Here is a 17,263-nt window from a genome sequence, read left to right as displayed (position 1 = left end):
AACATATTTTATTATGTTTAATTGTTAAAGGTTTTTTTTTGTGAAATAACTTGTTTTACAAGCGAATTTATATTTTAGAATATCATTAGTTACTTTATGTTAGCAGACAGAGTAGGAAAATTTCGCGAGGGTTGCTACGAATGCATTATAAAATTCTCAATAAGAATAGCGCCAAACTCCAAACCTTCTCCACAAGTGAAGCGAAATTAATTTTGTATCAGAAAAGTATTATATAAAAACATAGTTTTCATTTTAAAATCATAATAAACTGATGAAGTGATCGTGAGTATATCTATTTCGCTGACGAAGTCGCTGGCGATGAGCTGGTTAGTATATTAAATAGTAAGTCCTTCATAGACTTTGACGTCAAAGCAATTTAAGCACTAGGCGTATAAGTAATAACAAAGACGAAATAGGCTTTATTTATAACTCAATTTTAACTAATTTCGAAAAAGAACTAACAAAACCTAATAAAATGAAACACTTTTTATATATTGTAATATTTATTTACAATCATAAATTACAAACGCGGTAGATAATAATTAAATCTATAATCTATATAAAATTTATTTGAGATCAATATCGTAATTATACATCTATACATCATCACAATAACTTTGGTAATAACTACATCTAAATGTATTTATTTCAATACACAATTATAAATTATATACAATGCAAATGCATTTTAAAAAAATGTATAAAAAAGTAATGTTGCCTGTGAAAACAATTTTTTATTCGAATATATTTTACAAATGAGAAGTAAATCATATTAATTTGCGCGCCAAAGCTTATAAACAGATTTTCAAGATGTAAACTAATTTAAAGGCATACTGGTTTGTGTTTGTTTGTGATGTCATTTCGTTGTTTATCAACTGTGACATTGAATAATTAAACCGAACGTCGGATACAGAAATTATAATACGAAAATGTCAAAACGTAAGCACAGGTAAGACAAATCATAATAATAAATATTACTTATTTAAAAAATCATTGTATTTAAAAATAAGACTATATACCGATTTAAAACACCGGCTTTACACTTTTTTCTTTTAACTTAACCATAGGAAATTCGTTAATGTGAAAGTTACTAAAATAAAACTTAACCTCTAATTAACTCTAAAAGCAATTCATAGCGTACTAACTAATTCCAAGCTCTCATTTATCATATTCTGAGCCTTTTCATCTTCATCAGCGTCAGGGTCATAGTCAAGGAGCGTGTATTCGGTGTGAATGCTGCTGCTATCCTCGCTGTCATTGACGTTAAAGTAAGTGACCGTCGCGTAGCAAACTGGTCTGCTGTGGGCGGGACTGCTACGCGTCGAGTCATACGCGGAGTCGGACCGTCCCGAGCTGTCGCAAGTTGAATTATTGTAACTCTGTAGGCTGTCATTGTGCGAGTCGTAGCTGTTGAAACTGCTGTAGTAGGATGTGTTCTCGTAGGACTCGTTCGCGATGTGTAGCGGCGGCATGGAGGTTCTACAGGGGCAGAAGCGCTGTAGGTCGATGTCCGCGCGCGCGTCCACTGTTCCATTATATGACGGAGAGCGCACTAGAGCTGGAGAGACCCGATTTCGAGCGTTCTTTTTGTTTTTATTCCGCTTGAACAGCTTGAAAGCCTGAAAAGAAAAAAACATATTATATAAGGAATATCTGTGATTCTTATTAGTCAGTAGATATAGCGTAGCGCTTTAAACGAAAGATCAATTTCAAGATTGAAATAATTCGATTGAATATTAATAATTAAACAATATTGCATTTGTTGTACCACTGTGTAAACAACAAGCATGTTAGTATAATTTTATTTTATAATTGTGAAAATACAGAATTCATTTTAAGCATTTCAACGATCAATAAATGATTGATAGAATAAAATTGTTATTACTGATATATTTTATTATGAAAACGACTCGTATAAATTGAATATCGCGAGATTTGCAAATCGTAGAAAACGTTATTACGAGTACGTACAAAACGAATATCTCCTCGCCACCGACACCGAGTGCGATTTATTCCACATCGACTTACATCGAAAGTGGTTGTAAATCGCTTTTTCATATCACAAAAACTATTTTCCAACACTTGGATTCTGATATTATTTCTAACTGTTACTTGTAACATGTGCTAAAACAAAAACGCTACGTATGACCCAACTATTTGAACAACGATCTAACCAGTATGGCGCACTTGAATCTCAACCGAAGATTGTAAGATCAAAACCGGACTGCTGACTCTCATGTAATTACAGAAACTGCGTGGTAATATGAGCTCTAAATCTTCCCCTCATGTCGATAGGAGGCTGTAGTCTGGTATGAGACATATACAAGCTGTTGTTATTTATGTAATGTATGTTAATACTGTCGGTACTGGCAGGTAATAATTAGTAGTATATTTGACATAAGTTTAGAATGTGTCAGTTTGGGATTAAAATGGTTATGGCGAATTGGTATTATTTTTTCTAAATACATCAATTTACATTACTGCATACTGATAAATCGGTCTTTTTTAATAATCGTTATTTCTAATGATGTTCATATTAGAAATATAAGAAACTAGTAAGTGGATAATCATACCTAAAAAACCTATGCTATGTGTAGTACAGTAACAACCTGTTAATGTCCCGCTGCTGGGCTAAGGCCTCCTCTCCCTTTTAAGGAGAAGGAAGGCTTATTCCACCACGCTGATCCAATGCGGATTGGTAGAATACACATGTGGCAGAATTTCAATGAAATTAGACACATGCAGGTTTCCTCACGATGTTTTTCTTCACCGTCAAGCACGAGATGAATTATAAACACAAATTAAGCACATAAGCATTCAGTGGTGCTTGTCCGGGTTTGAACCCACGATCATCGGTTAAGATTCACGCGTTCTCACCACTAGGCCATCTCGGCTTTTTTTTGTCTAATCCAGAGCCATCAGCAAGGCAGAAGTCAGTAAAAAAGTATTTGAGCCTGTTACGTATAGTATGTTACTTATTTCTGATATAAGATTATGCACACATATACACACACATTTCCTTTTTTTGTGTCTGACACTTACAATCAGTGTATGTCAGATACATTAATAGTTAATTTTCTACACTATGCAGCTTAATACTATAAATAATATGATAATAATATCAAATACTCGTTATCAGATAATGTAGTGCTATATTAAAAGTAGGTCAATAGCCAGTCGAGGGCTTGTGCAACGAAAATATACTAAAACCTAATTTATTGATAACCGTGACATCGAGATAGGAAATGGACGAACGTAGCAAAAACATTGATTCGTAAATTAATATTTTAATGTTTTTGAAATTTTGATTTATATAGTAAACGAGACGTGAAAAGCATTAATAATAACATTAGTGATGTCCTAATAAGTAAAGGTCTTCACTAAAAAAATACAAAATGGAACTTTTTGATTCACTCCCATCCTCTGCAAATTTATTTGCAAGTCGGTGATAAATTATATAAATAATCTTTGTTTTTGTGATTTCAGTTGTGTAAGTTATTGTTAGGAGAATGTTAGTTGTTGTTATTTTATAATTGTTTGATTCCCAAATATGTGATATGACTGCAATTATTACTGCATGTTGTGAAACGTAGTTACGTCGGCGACTGGCGCCCGGCTGGCTGCGAGTCGACGGCTTTTACTTTGTTATCAGCAATGCCATGATAAAACTATAACAAAATATATTTGAAAATACACTAAGACTACGTCTCAAAAAGATTTAGCAAAATTTCTGCTGAATAAACGCGTGGAATGTCAACAAAAATTGTTGTGTTATTGTAGATATTTTTCTAAAAAGTTACAAAGCAAACTGCACTATAAACTAAATTGTTGATACTTATTTCCAATGCTCTCGTAACTTTTTTCTTGCATTCATTTAAGTGATGTACTGTGTTACTAGTTGATATTTAGTTTATCGATATAGTAATGTCCTACTTCGTGTTCAATTAACTTTGTTATGTTTCATCGACTTGACATCGGCAGCGCTTATCAGTGATCTATTTAGCTTTATTACTATTTAGAAATGTGAATATTGGAAATGCCATTTGCAAGACTTCCATTACTTATTCGTTTATTTCAGTTAAATACAAGCAATAGTAAGCATGTTTTGGTTATTTTATAAAATAAATGCAGTACAGTAACAGCCTGTTAATGTCCCACTGCTGGGCTAAGGCCCCCTTTTGAGGAGAAGGTTTGGAGCTTATTGTACGACGCTGCTCGAATGCGGTTTGGTAGAATACACAATGGCAGAATTTCAATGAAATTAGACACATTCAGGTTTCCTCACGATGTTTTCCTTCACCGTCAAGCACGAGATGAATTATAATCACAATTTAGCACATGAAAATTCAGTGGTGCTTGCCAGGGTTTGAACTCACGATCATCGGTTAAGATTAATATCACGCATTACGCATTCTAACCAGTAGGCCATCTCGGCTAAAATAAATATATTAGCTGAATACAGTATTGGTCAAAGTGAAATTCATCTCATGTCGTATCTACGTTTTGACACGTATTTACGAATTACCGAGGAGACCAGGACCCCCACAGTAATAAAAGTCGAGATGGCCCAGTGGTAATAACGCGTGAATCTTAACCGATGAACGTGGGTTCAAACCCGGGCAAGCACCTCTGAATTTTCATGTGCTAATTTCTGTTATAATTCATCTCGTGCTTTTCGGTGAAGGAAAACATCGTGAGGAAACCTGCATGTGTCTAATTTCATCGAAATTCTGCCACATGTGTATTCCACCAACCCGCATTGGAGCAGCGTGGTGGAATAAGATCCAAAACCTTCTCCTCAAAAAGGGAGAAGAGGCCTTAGCCCAGCAGTCGGTCATTTAAAGGGTGTTACTGTTAATACAGTATTACATAATGTCTCATCGAATACAGAATTCATAGCGCCGTTGCTTCATGTTTGTCTATGTAGCTGTCAGTCCGTCTACAGCACGCTTATTGAATACCAAATTACAATAGTAATCCGATAGAAAGTCGGCAGCAAGTGTGCGCAAGCACAGGTCTCTATTTCCTACTTTCATAATTCAATATGATTAAACTCAAGATTAATGTTTCTCCGTGGCCCAATATGAACTCGACAGAAATATTTTATAGAAATTATCGTCAAACGTATATGCTTAGCGGCGCGTCGACCTAAAATTAAGTTTTCAGAATCGCCTGACTGAGCACGGGTACATTTTATTACACTTCAGTTAAAGTTGTATGTCGTACAGTCGGCTACATATATCACATACCATAGTCACGTCGTTTTGACACTAATTATCACATTTTTAAAATCAAAACTTTTATTAAATATGCCGTCAATATCTACCACTATCACCGATTTGGAAAAAGAAATTACATGTCAAGAACCGTCTAAGGAAACTTTTTACCTAAAAAGTATTTTATATAAAATAAATGTAAACTGTTTTGGAAATATTATGTCCGTTTATCTCATCAGTCAGTCTTAAAATTTGGGACCAATTCTAATAATATTTTTGCATTCGGCTTAATAAGTCTTCATAAAACTTTACCTTTGATAATATTCTAAAAAACAAAAAAAAAACAATGTAGCTATATATGTATTCAACTGTACTCTCTAAGTAGGCTAAGTGCGACTTCTTCCCCCGAGGGATTAATCTTGCGTCACAGCTCGGCTAACGCGCTCACTTGTAGCTTAATTATTTAACGCCCGACTTATAAACCTGACTAGTTTTCGGCTGCAGCCTCGCCCGTGTGTAACTGGGTCAGGTGTTAAAAATTAAAAGGTAGACTATGTCACTCCTTGGGATTCAAGCTTGCTTCATACTAAATTTCATTAAGTTTCAGTAGTTTAGCCGTAACAATGCAACAGACAGACTAACAAAAAGTTACTTCCGCATTTATACTTTCACAGTTAATGTTTTTTACGACATTTTGAGGTAACGACAAGGTAAGATATTTTCTTGGCATACCAATTCATATATTCATATGGACTTAGAATATTATAATTCCAATTACAAAATACATATATATACTTGCTCAACAATTCTTTATGTAGACGTATTAAGAGTATGTGTATTATGTATTTTTATCTAATTGTAACTTTAATTAGTACTCTAATGAATTTTTCTATCTGCCCGACACAGTTTGAATCCAGTATCTCAGGATATGTGGTTTTGTAGCTAGCCACTACACCAACAAGGCAGTTAACGAAATAATAATGTAATAATCTACACTCGAAAAAAATGCTTTACATATACAATAATACATTTTCTCTAAAAATTTACTCATATTGCACCAAAACAAAATACATGATTAAATATTAAAAAAGCGAGACAGGTGCAGACAATTAGCATGTCTGTATCTTGAAATAAGAAATCGGACAGTATAGAAGTATTAGTTATATTTCTACTAATTATTTGCCAAAAATGTGCTTTTAGGAAATTTGAGGTAACATGACAGATGAAATGCCTTATTAAAGAAAGGTTATGAATTGGAATATGCGTCTTTAGGCCCGGACTTAGACTTACAATAAAATTATATATTTTTTGGGCCCCTCGGCGGGCGGGGACTCTAGGCCGGTGCCTTGTAGGCCTAGGCATAAATCCGGGCTGTGCGTTACCCTTACCGATTGAATAGTGGAACCTTTTGATAAAAGATCAACCGCAGAGACTACCGTTATTATTATTATTTTACCTTTATTTTCATAAGAACATTTTAAGCAAATTAATTTATGAAAAAATCATATTTATGAACATATTATAAACCACATATCTCCTAATAACGTTTACCGTCCGTTAACGAATACTTAATACTATTTTAGTGTTTATTATTAATCTGTCTGTTTAATCAGGCAGTTTTACAGAGGGTGATCGTTCACCGTAACCACACATCGCTGGTGCGGAAACACGCAAAAACCAGACACGCACGTAACGGACTTTAAAACCTTAGGGACTTGACACGTTGAACCTGTTGAATTACTTTGTGTAGCATGAACTAGAAATTGTTTACATTTTTAGAACAAAGTTATTTATCGCGCTTTACACTCGAGACACTTAGCAAATGACAGCTTGGCCGAAATAATTGTAAGAATTTGACCATCATGACAATTGCTATATTAGGTGAATATTATATAATATTTTAAGTGAAAAAAAAAGTGATTAAGACGAGAAAGTCAAATTAGATAATTATAAGATAAAAATAATTTTAAGATCAAACCGATATTACCGATAACACTGACTATAACATCGAATATAGTAACCGCAAAGAGTAGGAAAAAAACAAAAGGAATCCGTGACAGCTGTGAAGTGTATGCTGCCATGCACAGGTCCACAGATAGCCAATAATTAATTAAACAATATTAAAAAAAAAACCGTTTATTCTTTATTATTTCAGTGAAAGAAGGTGAAAATATAATAATGTAAACTCGCTAAAACATTCTAAACATTAGTTATGAAGCCAGAAATTCCTAAATATCTTCTAAATTCTGTCTGGCGTGGGAATTTATCCATAATCCTGTTAGAATCTTAAGACAAGCGCAATTGAAATTCCAAACGAGATATTGAATCCCCATTTCTCGAAATATTCCAAATATGACACTTATCTAACTTCCAAAAATAGTCAGGATTAATATAGACAAATTGAATATGATATTTCTTGAAAGGGAGAAATAGACAACGCCATCTTGAATTATTCTTCTAAATCATCACATAGGCGTTCTCGTTTGCCGTTATCTGCTATACTTATTGCAATTAAGTATAGTTTTATTTAAAAACATATATTTTAATTTAATTATGAATTACTAGTAATCGATTGGAACTAATTGTCTAGATGACATTTGGTCTGCCCTACATTATCGATCTGAAATGATGTGCCCTTAGAGAGAAGATGTTCATAGATTTAGTTGTCTAATGATTAATTTTCATAATATGAAATGTAACATTAATAAAGTGTAATTATAAGTCGATCATAGCGCTATTTATCGCGCCCAAATTTCATGATCTTATTTTGTGTTCAACCATGAATGTATGAATATGAACTGAACGATTAAGGCTTAATATCATTGACCGTTTATTTTTATATTAAATTATTTTTTTATATTAAAAAACATAATTATATAAACAAAATAAAGGATTCCCTTTAATGATCATGCAATATTTTTTAAATTATAATTATTATGCAGAAAGATGTTAAAAACATTTTTAGTTAGCAGTATATTATTATCTCTTTATCCGCAAATACCTCTTACAAAGCTTTCGGTCTGTCTCAAGTATCGACAGGTTATACTTGAAGTACTTCCAATATTTTTACTTTTTATCTTCTCGTTTTATTGCAAGAAATTTCAGACAATATAGAAATTTCAAGTAAATCACATGAAATTTGTGAAGTGTCGACTCCAAAAACAATATAAATAAAACAACATATAATAAAGTAGAAACCGTGTGCTTATATTATACTGCTTTGAACAAATTTATCAAAAAAACCGTATGTGGGCGATAAGAAAAGTGTAATAGAACATGATTTTTTTTTCTTAATATATCGTAATAAAAACGACTTGCACGCATCCGAATTCGCGGGCACCAGCTAGCGTTAAAAAAAATGTGCCAATAAGGTCCCATGGCTGGACTAAAGCCTCCTGTCCGCCTGAGCTCATTTCAACGCGCTGATCCTATGCTGGTTGGAAGTATCACCTGTAACAAAATTTCTTCTGACTAATCTAGGTGTCCTCACCATGTTTTCCGTAACCGCCGATTACGAGATGAATTATAAACACAAATTAAGCATATGATAATTCAGAGTTACTTAGTTGTGACTCCAAAATTTTCAAATAATAGTCACTTGGCGACGTAAAGGTCACAAACACCCTTGAACCTTTACAATTGCGTCGTGAGATAGCAGCACTGAGCGCTTTCTATCGACTGTATCACGGCGAGTGCTCTGAGGAATTATTCTCTCTAATTCCTGCTTCCCCCTTCCTTCTTAAGTCCACGCGAGCTGGTTCTCGATGTCACCGCCTAACTGTGACATCAATTCCATCGCGAACAAAGAAATTTGGCAACTCCTTTCTTTGTCGCACTTCCAAAAAATGGAATTCCTTACCAGCTCACGTATTCCCCTCCTCTTACAACCCGGGTTCCTTCAAACGAGGCATCTTGCGGGCCGGCAAGGCGAAGGCGGCTAGTGCAGAACGTTTTTCCCGTCTGTACTGGCCGTCGTCGCGTTTGGACTCTACTACCACTTATCAACAGGTGGAGTAGAGTCATTTGCCCTCCCGGCGAATATAAAAAAAAAAAAAAAAACTTCTTCTAACCACGGACCCCGCTTAACGCAGTTGTCATAGTATTTTTTTAGAAGATCATCAAGAATGCAGAATGCAGCATTCAGTTCTATCATATAGTGCAATAAAATCAAAACGTGATAAAACATTACAGCGATATATTTGTAGCGATCAAAGTTGAACGCTCAACCTGCTTTCATTTCCCTTGATTTACAACCGAGTGTTACAACTAACAAGAGCGAACAGCTATGGCACTTGATACATTCACACACATATAATAAACGCACGCACACAGTATTACTTGCTTACGTTACATACATTTCAAAACAATAATTTATTCAATAAAAATTACTGTATTGATAATAAATTCTTACGAATATTTCAAATGTAATAGATGGGAAAATTTTAATTGGGCAAAAATGGCCGCGGTGTAACTGGTCAGGAGAATATTACTATAATCTATTAACAACAATATTTTTAAGTACTTTTTGTGTTTTATTTAATTGAATCTCTGTTTCGACTTATTTTATACGTGGAGAGGCTGCACGCACTTTGTCAATACAAATATCTTGTAATCAATTCTCGTAGACAATACAAGATATCTAGTGTATGTATAGTAAATGTGTAAGTAAACAAATAAATTAACTTAAATGACCAATAATACATCTGCAGACTGATTGTCACACAATCACAAATTTAAAAGCAATATTGTAATGCAATTCGCGCAATCTAAATTGGCCGGTCAGAAATAATTATAATTTTATTTTTATTTTATTTATTTAAGATTCACCAGTGGTAAATACATCAACACGTACAAAGGTATACAATTTTAATACAACTTAAAACTAAATGCATTACCTATTAAGGTGAATACCACTTGCAAAGATAAAGTTGGAGATGACAAACTTATAAATAATTAATTGTTAGTAAATCAAGGTTAAAAATGACAAGAATTAACAATAATAGTAAAATAATAAAATACAAATATAAACAAAATAAATTAGTTAGCTGACAATTTTGACAATATTTTTTTGTGAAACTTGTTTGATGAGTCTCCAAAAGGGTCTAAAACAGCACTGTGCTCATTCAAAATTCCACATAAGCGAGATACAGGTGAATTGCTTCCTAAAACAGTTTTGCGGAAAGGTCTTACTAATGGTGTTATTGGTTTACGTGGATATCTAATGGGAACATTCAATTTAATTTTTGATATCAGAAACGAGTTATCATAGTTGTTGTTAAGTGTTTTATAAAGAAATTTTAAATCCAACAAATCCCTCCGATCACTTAGTGAAAGAATTTTGAAAAATTCCAATCTTTTTTTGTAAGAAGGAAGTATTTTCCCTTTACCTAACGAGAAAGTAAGTGTAATAATTCGGTGGTAGGACTCTGCACAAGACCTTTGGAAATCAAATGGTTAATATTTTTTACAGTGCCAATGTCTATGGCCACCTAATGGTACGTGGTAACTACCACGTACCATCAGGTGGGCCATTTGCCCGCCCGCCTATATATTTTATAAAAATATTATATTATTAGGAACAAAAAAACAGAGAGCTTGTTTTGTTAACTTGTAGTAGTACTAGGAATAAACAAGCTCTGCGGTTATGTTATTTGTCGGCTATAGTTGTTTTTCACTACAATACATGTGCGAATCAAGACCCCTAGATTCAGCTTGGCCATTTTAGATTGTACTGTATGCATGTTACTTCGTTTATGCACTTATTTTATTACTTATGAAAATGTATAATATATAATCGGGAGCAAAATATTTATAAACTTACAACTCAAGTCTCTTCAACAAAAGTACTTACATGAGTAAATTCTGAAATATTTACATAGATACTATATTGTATATTATTTTTTATGTCGAATGTATAGACCTTATTACTAAAAAAATATAGATTTGCCTTACTTGGTAAAAACAGTACCTACAGAGTTTTTGAGTGTCTTTTTCCCGGTAGAATCCATGACATACAGTATTTAAAAGTTGTAACATGACAATTTAAAAGTGTACTTGAATAAAGTATATTTTAATTTGATTTATTTTTATTATATATTGATAATATCGCGCGATATACCGAACAATGGCACTTCAAGGAACCGAACGTAATACTTATATTTAAAGTGAACAAGTCTACTATCAATAATCGTCAATGCTTTGTCATGATAATGATTTATACTCGTAACAATAACGGAGCAAAAGTCATTTGTCGGCGTCTCTCAGCTGGAAGTATTTAAATTATTCCATATAAGATTCCATGTAAGATGGTAAGAAGATTGGTCCAGCTGTTAGAACAGCTAAAACTTAACCCAAGATGTGATTACAAACGACAGTGAAGGAAAACTTTGTAAGAAAACTTGCGTTGTCGACTGAAAGCAGTTTCATTGAGTAAACTCCAAAGCCTTTTCCTAAAGAGCAAATGAGCCGTTTGCTCAAAAGTGTATCATTAACAGACCTTTACCTTAGCTACCTTAGCGATTGTAATCAGACGTGTGGTTTTACTTGTCTAAGGATCGATAAGAAATTCGTAATTCAATTAAAACTAAAAATACATACATATAAATAAAAATCTACGTTTTTTTTATTTGTATGTTGTTACTTAGCCATTAAACCTATTCGCTTGTAGTACGTGAGAATCGTATGCGTAGTCGATAAATTGTTTACTATAAATTAACAGGCATTTCTACATATATGAGATAAGCTGGTAATATATAAAATTATTCATGGTCATTATTAGTAATGTATTTATAAAGAGTATTTCGTAACTTTTCCTAATTTCGCAAGTTTTCTCATTTCGACCGATCAGGATCAGTAGCGGGTTTGACGACAAATAAATACATTAAGCGGCCGCGGAAACCCTCAGGATATTATATTTAATATATATATATATATAAAAATATACTTTAATAGGAGAATAAGTATGAAATAGCTATCAAACTTGAAATTTCTTCTTGAGCAGAAACTTTTAAAGAGAGTCATTGACGCAACCGATAAAATTTATAAATTTGCTAGAAATATATCGTGTAGAATTCATGTAAAGTTAAGATACTTAAGAGTTTCTTGTAATTTTTATTCCAAACTTGACTTCGAAGTCTTTCATTTTTTAACACTTGGGCCTTTTTCTACTTGAGCCACAGTATTAGATACTTGAAAACTTGTCTTTATATATAAAATAAAATCGAAAAACAGTTCATGTTCACACTAAAATATATCTGATATTCTTTCATACTTAATGATAATTATTATTCAAGGTCTGTATTGATTGTTAAGATGTGTTTATATGTATTATATAAGAGAAAAAATGGGAATAAACACAATACCAACTCGATAAATTTTGTAAATGAAAACGATCTATTTATAATAATGAAGACATAAAGCATAACATAAAAGTTTAAAACTAAGCTTAACGAACGTTTGTAACGAAATTTGTTATAACAGGTTCATTGACCCGTAACTATATTATTATAAAACAAAAGTGTCTAATCACAATTTTTTTTTAATGTAACATAATTTCCATTGCGAATAGATCCGATTCGAATAAAACGAATTTATCATGATGTTTTGTCAAACTATCTTTGAAACAAAACGAAAAGAAAAACTTTAAAACCTCAGCTTACTTAATTCTAAACTTAAATCACGTATCTACTGAAACACATTATGTAACCACAACTTTAGTGTGGCTACAACGGAGGGTTAATATACTTGTTCCTCGAGGCACTGTGAAGTACTCTCTGGAGATAAAGAATTCAAGTATGCCGAGATATTTATAGAACGGATACATAATTTATTACACAAAAAGAAACATTATATTCCTATATAAAAGGACTACCGTAACCGTAACACCGTAACAGCCTGTGAATGTCCCACTGCTGGGCTAAAGGCCTCCTCTCCTCTTTTTGAGGAGAAGGTTTGGAGCTTATTCCACCACGCTGCTCCAATGCGGGTTGGTGGAATACACATGTGGCAGAATTTCAGTGAAATTAGACACATGCAGGTTTCCTCACGATGTTTTCCTTCACCGTAAAGCACGAGATGAATTATAATCACAAATTAAGCACATGAAAATTCAGTGGTGCTTGCCCGGGTTTGAACCCACGATCATCGGTTAAGATTCACGCGTTCTTACGTTCATTAAGGACTACGGATACTCATAATATATCATACATAATTTCAAATTAGTATTTGTTTTAGCATTATTCGTTTATATTAACATATTCTTAACAAAAAACAATAGAAGCGACTAATTCTCTAAAAATCTTTAGCATTTTTGAATTTAAATAACCTCGAAAATATTATAACAAACACACCACCCAGTCATAAGCATTTTGTGGAAGTCAAATTGTCTATTTAAATTGTATAAAACATAAATAATACATCCATCCACATAATATAACAACACGACAATGAAAATTGAATTGAATATTGAAATTAAACGACAAAAGTTTGTTATGTTTATTAAGCTGTCATTTACTCGCACCTCTGGCGCGTGTATGAGGCAGTAATCACACAAACAAACGCCGCTTATATAATAGAGATGATATCCGTAACAGCCTGTGAATGTCCCACTGCTGGGCTAAAGGCCTCCTCTCCTCTTTTTGAGGAGAAGGTTTGGAGCTTATTCCTTTAGAGATGATAACGAACGAGTAAATAAGAGAATCGTAAGTGATGTTTGTAGCAAACAAATCATTGTACTTAGATATTGTCCATTTAATTGTTATCAATTTGACACAAGCCAGCCCGCCTAGGCGGTATGTGTTTGCGATAATGAGAAATTAGCGGAATTTTGTACAGACGCTTGCAATTAATTTTTATTTTATGATTTTGACAGTTTAACGTTTTGAAGGTTTCCGTGAAGCCAGTTAGACGCCCAAAGTTTTAACCCCCGTCACGTGTTGCAATACCTTCGTTTCAATTTAAGTTTCTTTTAAACGAATGTCCATTATATTCGATAGTGAATGCCTCGTTTGTGCAGTGGATAGCTTAAAAGGCTGCAGATCCCGAGGTTCTGAGTTGAAACTGTGAGCCAAAAAAAAGAATTTTTGTGCCTCTATCTTTTGCTTACTCATTTTAAAACTGGATCGCGACAATATTAAGAATTCCTGTGCGCTAGTTCGTAATGATGAAGTAAATTATAACATAATAACGATTCTTATTGCTTATATGTTCTTGCATGAACAAAATTTATTTTACTTTGACCATTAATATTTCATGAGTCTTAAATAACATAATCGCTTAGATTCGGTAGTTGAGCAAAAACACTGCCTTCTAAACGTAATTGAGTGACAAAAAATATAGTATTTTTATATAGTAAAAAAAACTCATTACAGTAATTAGATTTAAAACAATAAACAGATAACGACCTGTTTATTATTAAAACATTTTTAACAAGCGGCGTGACGCATGTCGCTTTTATTTATTTAAACACACATTATAATCGTAACGAGCAACCTTTTATTCATTAATATTAAAGTGACGTATACTAGTAATTAAAAACGTAACCTCCAAAAGTTTATCTACTTATCTTAATTATGTTTTAAATGCGAAAGTTTGTATGTTCGGAATTCGGATGTTTGTTAGTTGTTACTCAACACCTAAGCTGTCTTAACTTGTTACGTAGGTAGAGAATGGTATATAATGTAACACAGAAATTTCACTAGTGTATCATGACCACGTGTTTTCGCCAAGAAGGGCTTTATACATGCTTTTATAGCAAGATTTTATTCAAGGACGCTATTAGAAGCACTTTTCGTCATTTTACAAGATTAAATTCAAGGTATGGTACTGCAGTTAGATTCAACTGAAAACCGGCAAGACATTCAGTTGTTACTCTATTTTATTTTATAGAAAACATCTACTCTTGCATTCCGGTTTGAAGGATGAGTATAATAAAATTAAACAAGGGACATTATAACCATATCTTAAGCCTTTATAACCCTTTTAGTTAAAGCATTATATAGTTTATATTTTTATTGCGATGCTCGTCCGTCTTCCCAAGAAATAAATGGGGTCCTTCATTTATTTTTAATTCGTAAACAGGAAGCGGTCGGGCAGCTTTAGTTATAGTCCTTAGTGTTCAAATAAATAATTAACTGTAATAGTTAAACCAATTGACTAACGATATTCACGTCATTATTGTACCAATATTGAGCGAGCTCCCGTCCGTCTGCTTCCTCCCTTTTATCTCGGACAAACATTTATTCAGACCAATCATTATGTTATACGTTATCTCGTGTGAATAAGCGATTTAACATACGCTCAAAATTTATCATATTTCCTTAAATATGTGCAAATACTATTATCAAAATTTAACCGAAATATATCTTAAATCATATACTAAGTACATCAAAAAAATGTTATGTTTTTATTGTAAAAAGTTTTTTTTATTATATATATAATAATAAATATTAAAATGGATAATGGATTAGATTTAAAAATTGTCTGTTCATATTCAAAGAACTTTGAAACTAAAAACCAGGTAAATTGAGCAAACTTTAATTTGGAATTTGGAAATTAAAAATCCGGTTAACACGTCATAAAGTATGGTTACATCGTATACGATTTAAAAATAAGTGTTTATAGAAATAAACTGATATTGTAGGCTTAGTCGTAATTTGTAACACAAGAGTTATTGAACCAAGTAAATTAAAACAATAAACACTATTTAAGTTAGTTATACAAGGAATATAATTCAAAAAGCTTCTGAGTAGCTTTTAAAAGCTCTTAGTAATAATTGAATTATAATATATTAAAATAAACCATAATATTATTAAAATAGTAAAGTTTATAAATTTATCAATCATTTCCAGCGACAATTATTTTTAAATAATAGCTTTATAAAATAATATAACTTAGAAAACGTAAAAATCTCTTACCTGAAGCCATTTCTTTCTTGTTTCCGTTAAAAAGTCTGCAAGAACCATTTTAACACAACAAATCGTAATGAATGAATAACAGAATAAGACACAAACACGCGTGCATCCAACGCCAATGTCTGCGAGGGAGTGAGCCAGGACAGAGGTAGAGGACTAGTGTGTTACCCCTCCGCCCCCGCATGGACACTTGTAGAGTTACGGTCCCTTACGACAGAGAGCAAATATAACATAAATTAATTTTTATATATGTATATAATGTACGAAGAGTCCCGAATCGAATGTCCTATTTTGTGACTTTAAATTATTGATCCTATAAATCGCGACTTATTTTACTGTTTATAAATTAATAAAACCCTTATTTTATAAAATATTTACAGCATTTTCTATAAATTACAATTTAAATAAACTTCTGTTTTAAGGTATATATAGAATCCACGAATATTGGAACAAGGTTTTTCTGCACTTGCTGAATTCGGAATCTTAAAGAATTAACAAATACGATAATTTAAAGTATAAAGAAATACATATGACATTTTGAACATTAATTCAGCGTTCAATTTAATTTAAATTAAAAAAATAATGATAATAAATAGTTTCAATATTAAAATGCTTTTTAATCTTGATAACATAAAGAAACTTTACTTGTATTAGTACAGGAAATATATTATTATAATCTTTACATTTAAACTAGTCTCCGCCGGCGGTTTCAGCCATGTTGGTCAGGAGCGGTGTTAGGGAGCGTTACAACATGTATGTATTTAAAATTTCATGGTGGTCGGTTGAATGGTTAAAACGTGAAAGCGTAACAAACAGACAAACTTACATTCGTTTATAAATTAGTAAGGATACTAAAGGTGTATTGCTATAGACTACAATCGATCAGAAGCCATTATATCGTTTTTTTTTATTTTAAAAGTATTTTGTAAAACATTCGTAATCCGTTAATAATCTTAAATTTACAGTATGGCTGATATATTATATTAAAGCAACTTATATGAACATGACGAAAATACTGGCACATAACACGATATCAATATTTTTAATTAAGATTAAAATTCGAACGAGGACAATAATAAAAAGTAATAGGAACGTGATATAATTAGTTTATTATTCGTAAAATATAAAGTAAGTTGA

At 32.5% G+C, this 17,263-nt stretch overlaps 1 protein-coding gene across 1 annotated transcript; it reads right to left on the bottom strand.

The window, feature by feature from the left end:
• Window positions 1-722: 722 nt before the first annotated feature.
• On the bottom strand, window positions 723-16,234 carry LOC126771502 (uncharacterized). Its single transcript, XM_050491405.1, has 2 exons — window positions 16,130-16,234; window positions 723-1,619 (listed from the first exon to the last, which is right to left on the bottom strand). The coding sequence occupies exons 1-2, from the start codon at window positions 16,175-16,177 to the stop codon at window positions 1,131-1,133; spliced, it is 537 nt and encodes a 178-aa protein (XP_050347362.1). The 5' UTR covers window positions 16,178-16,234; the 3' UTR covers window positions 723-1,130.
• Between the last annotated feature and the right edge of the window lie 1,029 nt (window positions 16,235-17,263).

Source organism: Nymphalis io, chromosome 1, assembly GCF_905147045.1.
Source record: "Nymphalis io chromosome 1, ilAglIoxx1.1, whole genome shotgun sequence".
Lineage (NCBI taxonomy): Eukaryota > Metazoa > Arthropoda > Insecta > Lepidoptera > Nymphalidae > Nymphalis > Nymphalis io.
This window is presented reverse-complemented; position numbering and strand designations above follow the sequence as displayed.

Bases quoted from the DNA above. Each gene is read 5' to 3' on its own strand.
- LOC126771502 (XM_050491405.1), bottom strand. From the start codon at position 16,177: ATGGTTCTTGCAGACTTTTTAACGGAAACAAGAAAGAAATGGCTTCAG. The intron at 1,620-16,129 runs GTAAGAGATTTT...TTTTCTTTTCAG, and splicing joins CAAGAAAGAAATGGCTTCAG to GCTTTCAAGCTGTTCAAGCG.